General features: G+C 36.0%; 1 protein-coding gene across 1 annotated transcript in view; it reads right to left on the bottom strand.

Annotated features, from left to right (window-relative positions):
- Nucleotides 1-14,411, bottom strand: part of COL5A3 (collagen type V alpha 3 chain) — a 1,727,233-nt gene that overhangs the window by 1,407,272 nt on the left and 305,550 nt on the right. The window contains exons 3-4 of the mRNA XM_044084684.1: nucleotides 5,746-5,959; nucleotides 4,673-4,835 (exon numbers count right to left, since the gene is read on the bottom strand). Of these exons, the coding sequence (XP_043940619.1) occupies nucleotides 4,673-4,835; nucleotides 5,746-5,959 (377 nt within the window). The remainder of the gene's footprint in view (nucleotides 1-4,672; nucleotides 4,836-5,745; nucleotides 5,960-14,411) is intronic.

Genomic DNA, 14,411 nt, shown 5'->3' with positions numbered 1-14,411 from the left:
GGATGAAAGATATATTATAATATAACTTATCAAATAGGTCAGTGTAGTGACAGGATACTCAGAATTGAGCTTTTCTGGAATTATTTAGTTACTTCCTGCACTCTTCTGACTGAGTGAATCCTACAGAGCCAGAGATTTTTTTTCATATGTGACTGAAGGAGAATGATATCTTCTGTTTCCAGTCCTTAAACTCATACTGCTACATATACAGACATGCACATCCATATTTATGTGCATTTTTGAAGGCAGTTAGGGTCCTTTCTCACAAATTATTGCAATTATTAACCATGTCTTCCAACTTCTTAAGCCTGAAATCATCAAGGCCTGACTTGTGAGAAAATGTAAAGCTGTACTCCACTGTGCTAAAACATCAAAAATATTAATATGGACATATAATGTTAGGAGCAAACATTCTAAAACAGTACCATACCATATCAGCCAAACTATCTCTACATCTTTCATTTCTCATTCTGTAATGTGAAAAATGGCCAAACTTTAAGACGAGTTTTAAAGTGGGTTCTGCCAATGAGACCTTCTTCTTCTGTTGATCATTACTCAGTAAAATAATTTCAGTAATGTGCACATAGGAGTCACACATGTCCATAACCTATTCAAGTTCCCCTGCAACTTTGTGAAAGGGTGTCCATTGTTACAGTCCCCCAATTCTTTCTCACTACTCACACTTTCTGAACCATCACCCTGCATTCACTGCAAATATGCTCCTGCAAATACTGTAAAAATATATATAGGCATGACTACTAAGCCTATTGGTTCATAGGTTCATAAGTTCATAGGTTTGTACTAGGCTATCAGTCCTAGGGCCTATACAAGCCTAGCCATAACAATTCCCTGGATATTTCTTCCCACAATATTTACTTCTCTGGACCCTTCTTTCGATCTCTCTTCCTTTCTCTTTTCCTATACCCACAATGCACACAGCCCAAATGTCTCCAATCAAATGCTTACATGTCGTGAATCTGCTTCCTGTTACTCTCTTTCTTAGGACTGGCATTTGGGAAGGCTCTCAAAGTGACTGACAAGTCCACTGATTAGCCTAATCAACCTAGGAATTTCCAAAGGTAGTTTAAAAATGAATCATCAAAGTGGTAAACTGTAGAATCTTGGGTATAACTATCTTTGAATTTGTCCATCTGTCATTTAAACAGCCTGAATATAGTTCATTTCCAGCCTTTTTTCTCCTAAAAGTAAACATCATATTTAAAAGAAATATCCTGATTTCAGGATTTCACTAGAGTAAAACCCAAAACCCCATTCCTTTCCCCCATATTGCATAGCACAAAGCAAAGAGGCTTCAACTTCTGCCTTCTGCTCCATTTAAAAATAGTAGGCCAAGAGATATACAAGTTACATTTGATGCTGGGAACAGAAGATCATTGGCTCCATCCCCCAAGCAGTGCAGCAGGGGTGAATTCCTAAGGTGCTGTCCTTCAAGAATAGATGCAAAGCCAAGGTCCCATCTACCTGAGATGGTGGTAGCTGAGTTAGATGTAAATGATCACATGGTACTTATCAAAAGCAGCAGGTATAGATGATCACATGGCACTTATCGAAAGCAGCAGGTATGCTTCATTAAAACACAATACATTAAAACTAAAAATGAAAAGAAAGAAATCTACGACTTCATAAAACAAATAATACAAATCAAATGCACTCTATTTAATACATAGTCATTTAGTATTTTCAGAAGACAGTATTCCCTAGTAAACTATTACCTAACTTCTCTGGTATCCTGGCCAAACTACTCATAGTCAGTATGAGTTCTGCAGTGGGTCTCTCCTGACCATGCCTAATGGAACCAATCCTGTCAACTAAAGTAAATAAATAAATAAATACATCAACCCCGTCTGATATAGCTCGGCTCCATTGTGCTCTCATCTAGTGTTGCCTGATCTCATCTTCCTGATCGTCCAAAACATGGAGTCTTTTAACATGTCTGTCTTAACCTTTTAAGATGTCTCTCCTCCCATCTTCCAAGGTGAAGTTTTAGGTAGCAACATGCAATCACGATGACACCAATGCAACTGCCATAGTCATGTTTGTGGGAACACACTTGTGTCGCACGACACGGCTCTGTTTATCAGTGCTCCAGTACAAGCTCAGGTAGGAAGATGAACCTTTTTATAGGTGAAGTCACTTCTGGTTATGATGAGTTTGGACTGTCCTGTGCTGTCAGAAAATAGAAAAGGATAGTGTAGTGTAGGACACATGAGAGAGTTTGCAGAAAGAATAGAATACTGATGAGGAGACTGTAAATACAAATAACAGTGAAAGGCTGATGCTGACTGATAAAGACTGTAACTAAGCAGCTTTATAAAAGATAGTGGGGTGTGGAAAGGACCATGGTGGCTTACACATCTATCACATATGAGGTAGGCCACAGCTTTTGAAAATACAACTTTAATGACCGAGAAGAGTCAAAATATGTATGATGTCACACAGTCTGCTGAACAGGAAGATATGGCAGAAAGTTAGAGTAAAATGAAACATATTACTGTATAGCATATGATGAGATTCTTCTATCTGGATGGACCAAAAATGATAATGCCTGGGTCCTGGCATATGGAAAAAGATCAGTTACCATAAATGGAACCATAAAAAGCAATGAAAGATGGCTGGAGACTTAATGGTGCTCTGCTCAATGGGAACAGCAGAAAGGAAACAAAACAGGAGAAAAGTAAGTGTATTTTCATAGACAGGACAGCACAGTCTCAAAATTCAGTGGAGCTAGTCTGAATAAGTACAACTGGATTGTTTTTTTCTCATACAGAAATGCATAGTAGAGCATTAATTTCGTTATAGTGGAAATTTAACTTGAAAAGATTTTTAACTATTACCTTGTAAGTTCATGTGAAATAATGTTTAAAAGTCTTTCCCTTCTTAAATATGTTTTCTTTAAGAATGTTTTAGAAAACATCAGCTGTATGTTGTTCTTTTATCAGCATTTCCCCCTTTTAAATCTCCTAGTTATCATCTTACATAACACTGTCATTGCCATGTTATATAATCTAGTTTTGGGATTGGGATATTTCCTATGGATTATTTCCTTCTCAGCTGGGGTGCCTTCTGTGGGGAGTCTGTATGTCTGCCCTTTGTTCATTTAGGTTTTCCCTGGGTGCTCCAGTTTCCTGCATCATTCCAAAGACATGCAATAGATGGATTTACACACTACACTGGCCATAGATCTCAATGTGTGTGCATGAGTGTGATATGAAAGACCAACCCATGTCACAGGTAGCCACCTGATGGTGTAAATATAGACTCTAGATCACTGCTGATGTGACATCCCAACCTCATGAGCAAATACTGGAAAAAGGCATTGTGTATGAATGGATGGATGATGGCATTCCTACTGCAACACCAAGAACATGACAATGTATTATGTTCACATTTTCTTGACTGTATGTAATACATGTACCACAAAATAAATGGACATGTCTGGAAAATAATACTACTAAAAACTCCTGATGTCTACCATGGCAGTAAAACTTAATAGTAAAATCAAAACTTTAATAAAAAAATGTTGCTTCATTCATATAATGTGTTCACATCCATAGCTATTAGTTTTCTCATATACAATCCTATAGTAAAGAGAAGCACTGCCCCTTTAATTACAATGAAGGAAATTATACCTTTCTGCTAGCTGGCCTCCTTTTGGTTTGCAACAAGGGCGTGTCAGAGAACTAAATGAGGAATGGCTGTGATGCCTTATAAATACAAAAGCTGAACAGTTCTTTTTATACAATCTGAGGAAGGCTTATTTGCCGAAAGCGCTTATCGGAAGACTGAGGACTGCTTATTTTATGTTATATTCTTTTTATTAAAGTTTTGATTTTACTATTAAGTTTTACTACTGTGGTGGACATCAGGAGTTTTTAGTAGTGTTTGCCTTTCCTCTTCCTCATTGGTGTCCTTCAAAGTGTAAGAAAGTTTTTTACCTATGTCTGGAAAATAAGGACTTTTTGCCCCTCCAAAATACATACCCGCGCACGCACACACACACACACACACACACACACACACACACACACACACACACACACACGTGCTTAGACAATCGCACAGACTAACATATGAACACACACAAGGGTATATGAATGCACACACGCACACAGACACACACACACACACACACACACACACACACACACACACACACACACACACACACACACACACACACACACACACATTCTACAAAGCTTGACCTTCATCAATCCCATCTTCTAGGTAGATTGTAAATATTCAGCCTATCTTCCATGTAAATATTTCCTATCAAGTGGACGAAAACGTGTTCAGACATCTTTAGTTTGGTTACCATCATTCAGTCCCCTCCTTCATTTCCTTACATTTCTTTCTGTCATGTTTGGAGTATTTAGCACCTTGGTTTCTCCCCTTCTAGTGCCAATGCTTAGTTCACTATCATTTCCTTATTTTCTGTTGCACTTACTATAACAGATCCATTTTTCTTATGAATGTGTTATTTAAATAACTGCGCTATCAATCCAGTCCCTTCTGATAATCCTTTGTTTTCACCTCGGATATCAAAGATGAAACACCTTTCACAGTGTCTTCTGCTTTCATCTGTTAAGTAAAATATGCACTCATATACATGTATTTAGCCACCTGTAATCCAGGCATAATTTGTTCTTACCTCAAACACCTCCTCATCCAGTAGTCGAGTGCCAAATACTGTCACACCAGCAGTACTAATAACAGGGTTGTCACCACGAGCAAGGGGGCGAGTTTGCTGTTTACTGCAGTCTACAATCAAGGTTGCATTCTTCCCCTCCACACTAATCGCTACACGATGCCACCTGTGGGAGATATCAAGTTGGTCACTAAACAGGAGAAAAAGAAAGACTCCATACCGACAGACAAAGATTTTAGTTAAAGGAGTAATGCAGGTTAAAAACTTCCATGAATCCAAATTTGGGTGCTGACTTGTTGCACTGAAAATCAGAATATATTTTATACCCTAAATTGCTTAATGCAATACTACAGGAAGAACCATACAGGAAGGGTGATGTAACCATATATCATTAGTTTCTGCATCTGTAGATCTAGTTATCACCTAATTTTCTATATTTTTAAGAAGGGTTTATTGAAATAATAACAATATACAATTCCTTATCACTCATATAGTATGTAACAGTTATAACAAACAGCAACATCAGTTATACACATGCAATTTCCTCATAATTCTAGCAGGGTTACTCAAATCGCTATAAGATTCTAAACATGTAATCAGCAAGATATATTAATACAATTATTAATAAATTGATAATATATCCTTGCATAGCACATATTATCGAAGCATTAGATTATCAATTATTCCACTGTCTACACCGGATCTATATTCCCTTTTTTCCTGCATATATACAATAAGTGTTTAAGTACACACTGCCTCATGATATTAACATAATGGCACACAGGTATTTAATAATGCACTAAGGCCAACAAGTCAGTCTCCACTGATGACCTTATTTGGGTTCAACAGTATAACAAAATAGAGGGTGTATGTATGTTCTGAAATATATGACTTAACCTGATGCTCCTGATGGATTTAACATATACATAGCTTGAAAATACAGTAAAAACAATAGAGCTAAAGTCCTACAGCAGATTTATAAAGGAATCAACCAGAAAAAATGTGGTAAATCACAAAACTATTTGTGTAAACATAGCTACAGTCGTGTACACAGAGTATCATGCAGGCAGACTTACTTGCCATCAGCTAAGTTAATCCTTTTGAAGAAGGGATAGTCCTCAGGGGCAGGCCTGCCAGTCTGGTCCTCATAGAGGAAAACAGGCGATCGACCAATCTCTACACCAAGCTGCTGGGTACCTTGATCATCATAAATGGACAGCAAGAAGAATTGAGAACCTTTTTTGGCTTTTAATGTTATTAAAATGGAAAATTCCTTTGGGAACTGGCCATCTATGGGAAAAATTAAACAGAAACATAAATGTAAAATACCACTTTTCAATAGAAATGAATGTTTTGAAGTGCTTGATTTGATAAGAACCAGCAACACTATACTTCTATTGAAAATAATGAAAAAATATATCCTTTTCTCAACCATAGCTGGATAAATCTCTACTTTTCACTATAAATGAACAGTAAACATTAGCAAAAACATTGTGAACCTTTCAGAAGATACATTATCTTAGTTGTAGCTTTGGTTACACTAGACCATAAAAGTGGTATATTTCATCTTGGCAATAAAGTAATACTTTTTAAGGCATTGGTAGTGCCTATAGTCTAAGGATGATGACAATTATCCAAAATATAACATACATAGTACCCAATATCTGCAAACAATAAGGGGGTGCTGCACTCCTCAGTGGGTCATCCTTTGTATGAGATATTAAACTGAGCTCCCATTTACATAAGTTGCTGGTAGCTCAGGTGGATGTAAAAGTTCCCATGGCACCTATAGAAGTGGGGGGCCTTTATTTAACAACATAAAAAAAACATTTTATTTACATATTTACATATTTATAAAATGTACTTATTTACAGGTATATATATATATATATATATATATATATATATATATATATATATATATATATATATATATATATATATATTCATACATTTCTATTGTTTTTACTAATTATCATTTTTCTTATAACATCCTCATTGTTATTCTGCCATAACTGACCTCCACTCCTTCTTCAACCATAATCTAATTTTTTAAATATATCTGCAAAAATCCATTTACCATTAAACAAAATTTAATTTAGTCTTACCTTCCACATAAGCCATATTACCTAAAATAAATTCTTATCTACCCCTTTTTACATATTATTCTTATTTTTATAATAGCCATACATAATTGTAGTCATACCTGTATTGTTTATGATTAATATTCTGAAAAAAACATTTTCTTTGCACAGCCTTTTCCAGAGTCTCATCAGTATTTTACTTTTCAAATAAAAAAAATAAATATTCTGTTGTCTCTTTCTCCCCACAAAATAAACACACTCTTTCAACCGTTTTTTTTTTTCCCAATACTCTGATAAAAACAGACACTTGTTGTCCATTCGGACTATCCTGACAAACAAATGTTAAATAAATAAAATAATAAACTTTTTTACATGGCATATTCCCCTATACTGGCAATTTATTTGTTACCAGTCTCCACAGGAAATTCTGACATTACTGTCTTGGTACACCGCTTTTTCATTACCTTAATTGTTCTAATTACTTCTTATGGTAACATTTTTAATGTATTCTTTTAATAATATGATTTCATCACATTATTATACCACATCTTCCTATCTTTCTCTATGTCATCAAAATAAATTTATTTTCCATGTTAGTATTTTTTTTGATCATTTTCAGTTCTTCCATCTACATATTGTTTTTTTTTCATTTTCCTATTCATATCGACTCCCAGAACTGTTAGTACTTACATTTAAACATTATCACTATTGATTTCTCATTATCTTTCTGGATTTACTCACGTTAATACTCTATATGTGTTTAAAGAAGCAGAATAAACAACTGGATTTAGTAACCCCAGTTCCCCTTCAGCTTCACCCATATACAACACGTCTATTTTCACTGGGTTTAATCTCAAACCTGATGTGGAAGAAAACACCAATTGCACAATTTCCTTTTCATATTTTTTTTCTAGGATCATATAAACATTTGCCATATATGCTATTTTTCCATTAATACAGAACTCAACAGATTAACCTTTTTTTTCCTGAATGCTAAAGTATATGTCCTTCACAGAAGATACACTTCTTTTATTTATTTTACCAACACCTCCAATTACATCATAACTACATCATTTTTCCCCAGATTTTATCCATGGCAAAGACACTTCATTTATTGAAAAATACACTCCCCCCCAAATTTCACCAAATCACGCAAACCCTTACTTTTATATTTATTCATGGTCATTCCTATTACCTTTAAACATCAGTTCAGATAAACCAGCACTTCCTTCATCCATATTTTTTCTTAACAACTGCACTATATTATCTGTGTATGTCAAAACTACTGGAATCACCAACTCCTTTTGCATCACATATTTAGCTTCTTTTATTTTATAAGCTATTTCACTCACTATTGCATTCATTATTAATGCAAATAATATTCCCCTCATGGGACATCCTTGTCTTATGCTATTTTTTTTACTCAGCCACCCATTCAGTAACACTCTTACTCTGTTATTGTGATATGCTGACATACACACATCCTAACTCTGTTACCTATTCCATATTTCTACATAACATCCCACAATGCATCATGTCCTACCATCCACGATTTCTCTTGCAACCAATAATAATTCTTGATATCCCTTCCCTTTTATACCATATACACATTCTCCTGTAATATCTTTCATCTTTCCTTCCATTCTCCTCAGTATTATTTTCATAAAAAAATTATAATCTGTGTTATTTAGTGGAAGGGTCTCCATTTTTTATTTTATTTTTCTCATCTTTCTTCCAAATAAATTGTAATATCCCACTACATAACTCTTCATAAAGAAACCCTTTGTTCAACTATTCATCCATCCATACCCTATACCACTTGGGCCTGATATTGAATTAGCATTTACTTTCCTAAGTATTTCATCCAAATCACTAATAATTTATTTTTCAAATTTTTCCTTAAATTAGTCTGATTGTTTTTACTTTCCATTCTCTCTGTCTCTCTTATTTTCTTTCTTTTTACTGTTATATATATTTTCTACATGTTGTGCTACAATACTTTATAGTGTCTCGTCTTCTTCTTACTTCTTTTACATTTTTCATTTCCCTCATTATATTAATATCCTCCTTTATTATTTTACTCAAATATGCAAACACCTCCTCCCTTCCCCCTTGTAAATAATATCTCTGCCTAAACAGAAATGCCTTATGTTTTCTCAATTTCTTTTACACATTTCTTTTTCCATATCTTAATATTCTTGCATTGTTCTCAAATTCTCTAATGCATTTCTATATAATTCTCATACTTCACTTTCTCTTCCTTTTTTATATCATCTTGCCTTTGTAAAAAAAAAAAAAAAAAAAAAAAACGCTTTTTATATATTTTACATTCAATCCACTATTCAGACTAGTTTTATAGAACTCCTTCATGCTTATGTGATCCTTCCATAATTGCAATACTTCCAACTTGGCAATTTCATCCCAGGTGGTAAATGGTTGATGCATCTGCAAGCTGATCTAGTGTTTAATGTGGTTAAGGCAGCATGTTATAATTTTTTGCATTTCCCTTTCTTCTACCACCTCCATCTATATTGCTAAATGGTCTGAAATACCAGCCACAATTGTATCACCATCTGCTACCCACAAGCCTTCTGATAATTAAGAAATAACCCACAACTGTGTTTGTGGGTAATGCTGGATTTACCCACGGTCAGTGTGGTTTGGTCACAAGGGTGAAGCCCGAGTGGCCAAACAAAGACAACCATGGTAAATCCAGCATTACCCACACCCAGAAGTGGGTTATTGCTATTATACAATGACATTATTTAAGAAAAAAATACTTGCTTTTCTTAAATAATGGCATTGTATAATGCCTCTGTGCTGCCCTTCCACAGCTGTCCAGTATTCTGCGGCAGTTCTGATGTACTCTGCATGCGTATGCTTACGCAGTACATCAGAGCTGTGTGTGGAAGCAACAGAGAAAGGAAGATCGCCGTTGCTTTTTAAAAGGTGTCTCGCTATGTTAAAAGAGTGTAACATAGCAAGATAGCTTTAAAAAAAGTAACAGAGAAAGGAAGATCTCTGTTGCTTTTTTTTTAAGATATCTCGCTATGTTAAACCCGTTTAACATAGTGAGATTACAGCAACGGAGCTCTTCCATTCTCCATTGCTGTGTAACACACAAAGCAAGACTTATACTAATGGAAAAAGTCTGAGCGACACAGCCTTTTTCCATTAGTATAAGTCTGATTTACAATGGGCACACTGACCAATCAGTGTGCATGTTTTGGAATATTAATGGGGGGTCATTGTATAATACAAAATAATCAATTATAGATCCAAGTGCCCCTCTTCTATAAGTCCATTGACTTTTCTTCCATACAAGTAATTTACCACATTTTATTACTTCAAGTATTTTTTTTTTAAATATTTTCTTTCCTTTTTACATTTTGCCCTTAAATCTCAATTAGCATTCCCTGCCATTATAATTTTCATGTTAATGACCACAGTCTAATATTTGATGAAGCAGATTCTCTCTTTACTTGCTAATTAAATAAGTATATATAATGCCATAAGTCTGTAAACATCTCTCTGTCTCACATCCACAACAGTTGACCTTTCCATCTTTACCAACATCACATGTAGTATTTTCGTTGACTTTGTATACAACACAGCCACTCCAGAACAATATTTACTTCCTACATTCCATGTTTTATTTCCACCCCAAAATTTTGGGTTTGCTCTCTTTCTTCATTTGACAGAATAACATTCACATCATATTTTGAATACCGCTGCAGTATCCCTGTCCTTCTTACACTGTGATTATAAAATGACTTGCCGGTAACATCGTAAAATGAGCACACTGATTGGCTAGAGAATGCCCGGACTTTTTTCCATTGAAATATTCTTTAATTTTAAGGGTTTAAAAAAAAAAAAAAAGCATAGCAATGGAGATCTTCTTTTCTCCATTGCTTACTTTCCAGAGCACTGATGTACTGGGTATGCATGGGAACGCAAGTTCCCAACGCATGCGCAGTACATCAGCAATGGCAAAGCGGAGCTGTCCAGCAGCGGAAGGACAGAACGGCACCATTATACAAGGATATTATTTAAGAAAAGTTTTTTTTTCTTAAATAATGTCATTTTATAATAGCAATAACCCACTTCTGGGTGTGGGTAATGCTGGATTTACCCACAGTTGTCTTTGTCTGGTCACGAGGGCTTCCAAACCACATCAACCGTGGGTAAATCCAGCATTATCCACACCCAGGCATGGGCTGTTGCTTAAATAATACCACTCACAACTTCATATTTTGAAAATACTCTAAAGTTGGTGCTTTATGTTCTTTCTATGTTTAGGGGAGATATTTTTAAATTTTCATTTTCTTATTTTTACTCTTTTCTCAGCTCAGTATTTTTTATGGGTTTATATACAAATAAACCTTGATCCTAAGAATCATATTTTTCACTGGCAAGAACTTCAAAGAATTATTAGAATCAATTGCTTCTCCTAATCTCTACTCCTGCATGCACTCTCTCCTCATGTTACCCTTCATATTATTTTCTTCTTTTTCTACAGTTTCTTCTTTACCTAGTTCATCCTGTTTCCCCAGCATTTATTGTCCTTTCTCATGTATGTCTTCTTCCCATTTTTTTCATTATTTCCTATTTGCTGCACAACCTACATTCAGGCACATACCTTCTTGCTGTATTTCTTTTCTTCCTACACTGGTTACATTGTACCTTCTCAGAATCATTAATTTAATGAGAAAACTCCCCACAAAAGGAACATGGTTTAGGCTGGTCAAACTATCTGAATGTCCTTCTAAGACCATTCGCAAAAATAACCATTTTTTTCACATTTCAAACCAGCTTCCAACCTTCACCCTCCATTCTATAACTTGCTCTCATTTCTAACTTTCGCAAAAATATCAACAGTTTCATGCAGACACTGCATGCATTTTTAAAACCATCTTCTTCCAGTTCATCAGTTCTAAACTGCAATGTAACATTTTTTGTAACATTTAAGTTACGAGCAGAAAACAAATAATTGTTCCCCCAGTAAATGTCCTTCTTGTTGTTATGCAGTTTCAGAAATTTCATTACCAGCCTATCTGTTCCAATTGTTAAGTCAAAAAAAGTCTCTGTCCCAGTATGTATAAAAGATACAATTTCTTGAGCTTTAAAGCTGAGAGTTATCAAATTGTCCCATACATAATATCAGTCAATTACAGTATAATTTTCTATTCTTATTCTCACAATGGTCTTCTCTTCTGTTTAAAAACAGTTTTACTAACAGTTTGTTGCTGCTTTCCTTTTTTTGCCTGATACCACTGCTGCATATGTTTTAGTGACTGCATTATCTGCTGCCACAAAACCAGAGATGCCTTCCCAGTTTGTTACTGATTTCCAATTTTACATTAAGTCACTGCTGCTTACGTTTTAACTGTTGCACCTTGTTCCTTTCTCACATTACCATCCTCAACATCTCGAAAAACGTATCTGCCATCTCACCCCATGAAACAGTGGAACTGTCACCTGGATCATCCTGTTAACAGATCATCATCTGCAAGCTCTTCTGATGCCAGCTCTGTTATCTGCACTGCCTCAACAAACTCACTCCTTCTATATGCAGACAGCTAAGAAGTGCTCATGTGTAACATCTACCACACAGGAATCTTTGTTTACATTTTGAAGCGCTGTATTGAGCAATTTTTTCTCCAAAATCTCACTTTCGCCCCCAAACTCTCTGTAGCTTTTCTCTCCTCCTTTGGACTCTTCCTAGCTTCTGTAGGAGCCATCTGGCACAATCTAGCATGTCCAGTTAAGAGAAGTTCTTTCATGTCCTGGTCAAATTTCCCCTAATAGTATAAATATCACCTTGAGTCTCTCCTGAAAAAAGTTACTAACCTAGTGAGGCTAACCTGCTCAACAAAAGAATACAATATATATATATAATATATATATATATATATATATATATATATATATATATATATATTATATATATATATATCACTGTGCTCTGTGCACATCTCCATAATGAAACACAAATAAAGCAATGTGTATTATGCATGCCTGTACATTGGTGCACATATACAGCACAGCTATACAGTGGTGCACATATGCTGCACTGTGTCTTTTGTACACCTGTTCACGGGTGCACATGTACAGTACTCTGCATTATGCACATCTCTTACACTGGTGCACATTTACAATACTGTGACCTATGCACATCTGTACTCTGGTATACATATACAGCATTGTGTTCTGTGTACTATGCACATCTATATCCTGGTGCCCATATACACCACTGTGGGCTATGCACATCTGTACTCTAGCAGACATATACAGCACTGTGTACTATGCACATGTATACTCTGATGTACATATACAGCACTGTGTACTATGCATAGGTATACTCTGGTGCCCATATACAGCACTGTGTAATATGCATATGTATACTCTAGTGCCCATATATAGCAATGTGTACTATGCAGATCTTTACTCTGGAGTATGCATAGAGCACTGTGTACTCTGCATATGTATACTCTGGTGCCCATATAAAGCACTGTGTACTATGCACATGTATACTCTGGTGCCCATTAAAACAACTGTGTACTATGCACATGTATAGTCTGGTGTACATGTACAGCACTGTGTCCTATGCACATGTATACTCTGGTGTACATGTACAGCACTGTATACTCTGCACATGTATACTCTTGTGTCCATATAAAGCACTGTGTACTGTGCACCATATATACTTTGGTGTACATATACCGCACTGTGTACTCTGCACATCTATACTCTGGTGTACATGTACAGCACCGTGTACTCTGCACATGTATACTCTGGTGTACATGTACAGCACTGTGTACTCTGCACATGTATACTCAGGTGCCCATATACAGCACTGTGTACTCTGCCCATGTATACACTGGTGCCCATATACAGCACTGTGTACTATGCACATGTATACTCTGGTGTACATGTACAGCACTTTGTACTATGCACATGTATACTCCGGTGTACATGTACAGCACTGTGTACTATGCACATGTATACTCTGGTGCCCATTAACACCACTGTGTACTATGCACAAGTATAGTCTGGTGTACATGTACATCACTGTGTACTATGCACATGTATACTCTGGTGTACAGGTACAGCACTGTGTACTCTGCACATGTATACTCTGGTGCCCATATAAAGCACTGTGTACCATGCACATGTATACTCTGGTGTCCATATACAGCATTGTGTACTATGCACATGTATACTCTGGTGTACATGTACAGCACTGTGTACTCTGCACATGTATACTTTGGTGTACATGTGCAGCACAGTGTACTCTGCACATGTATACTCGGGTGTACATATACAGCACTGTGTGCTCTGCACATGTATACTCCGGTGTACAAGTACAGCACTGTGTACTCTGCACATGTATACTCTGGTGTGCATGTACAGCACTGTGTACTCTGCACATGTATACTCTGAGGTACATGTACAGCACTGTGTACTTTGCACATGTATACTCTGGTGTACATATACAGCACCGTGTACTATGCACATGTATACTCTGGTGCCCATATACAGCACTTTGTACTCTGCACATGCATACTCTGGTACCCATATACAGCACTGTATACTATGCACATGTATACTCCAGTGTACATGTACAGCACTGTGTACTATGCACATATATAATCTGG

Source organism: Protopterus annectens, chromosome 9.part0, assembly GCF_019279795.1.
Source record: "Protopterus annectens isolate FY-2018-M chromosome 9.part0, PAN1.0, whole genome shotgun sequence".
Lineage (NCBI taxonomy): Eukaryota > Metazoa > Chordata > Ceratodontiformes > Protopteridae > Protopterus > Protopterus annectens.
The sequence above is the reverse complement of the archived record's forward strand: the minus strand, read 5'-3'. Positions and strand labels throughout refer to the sequence as shown.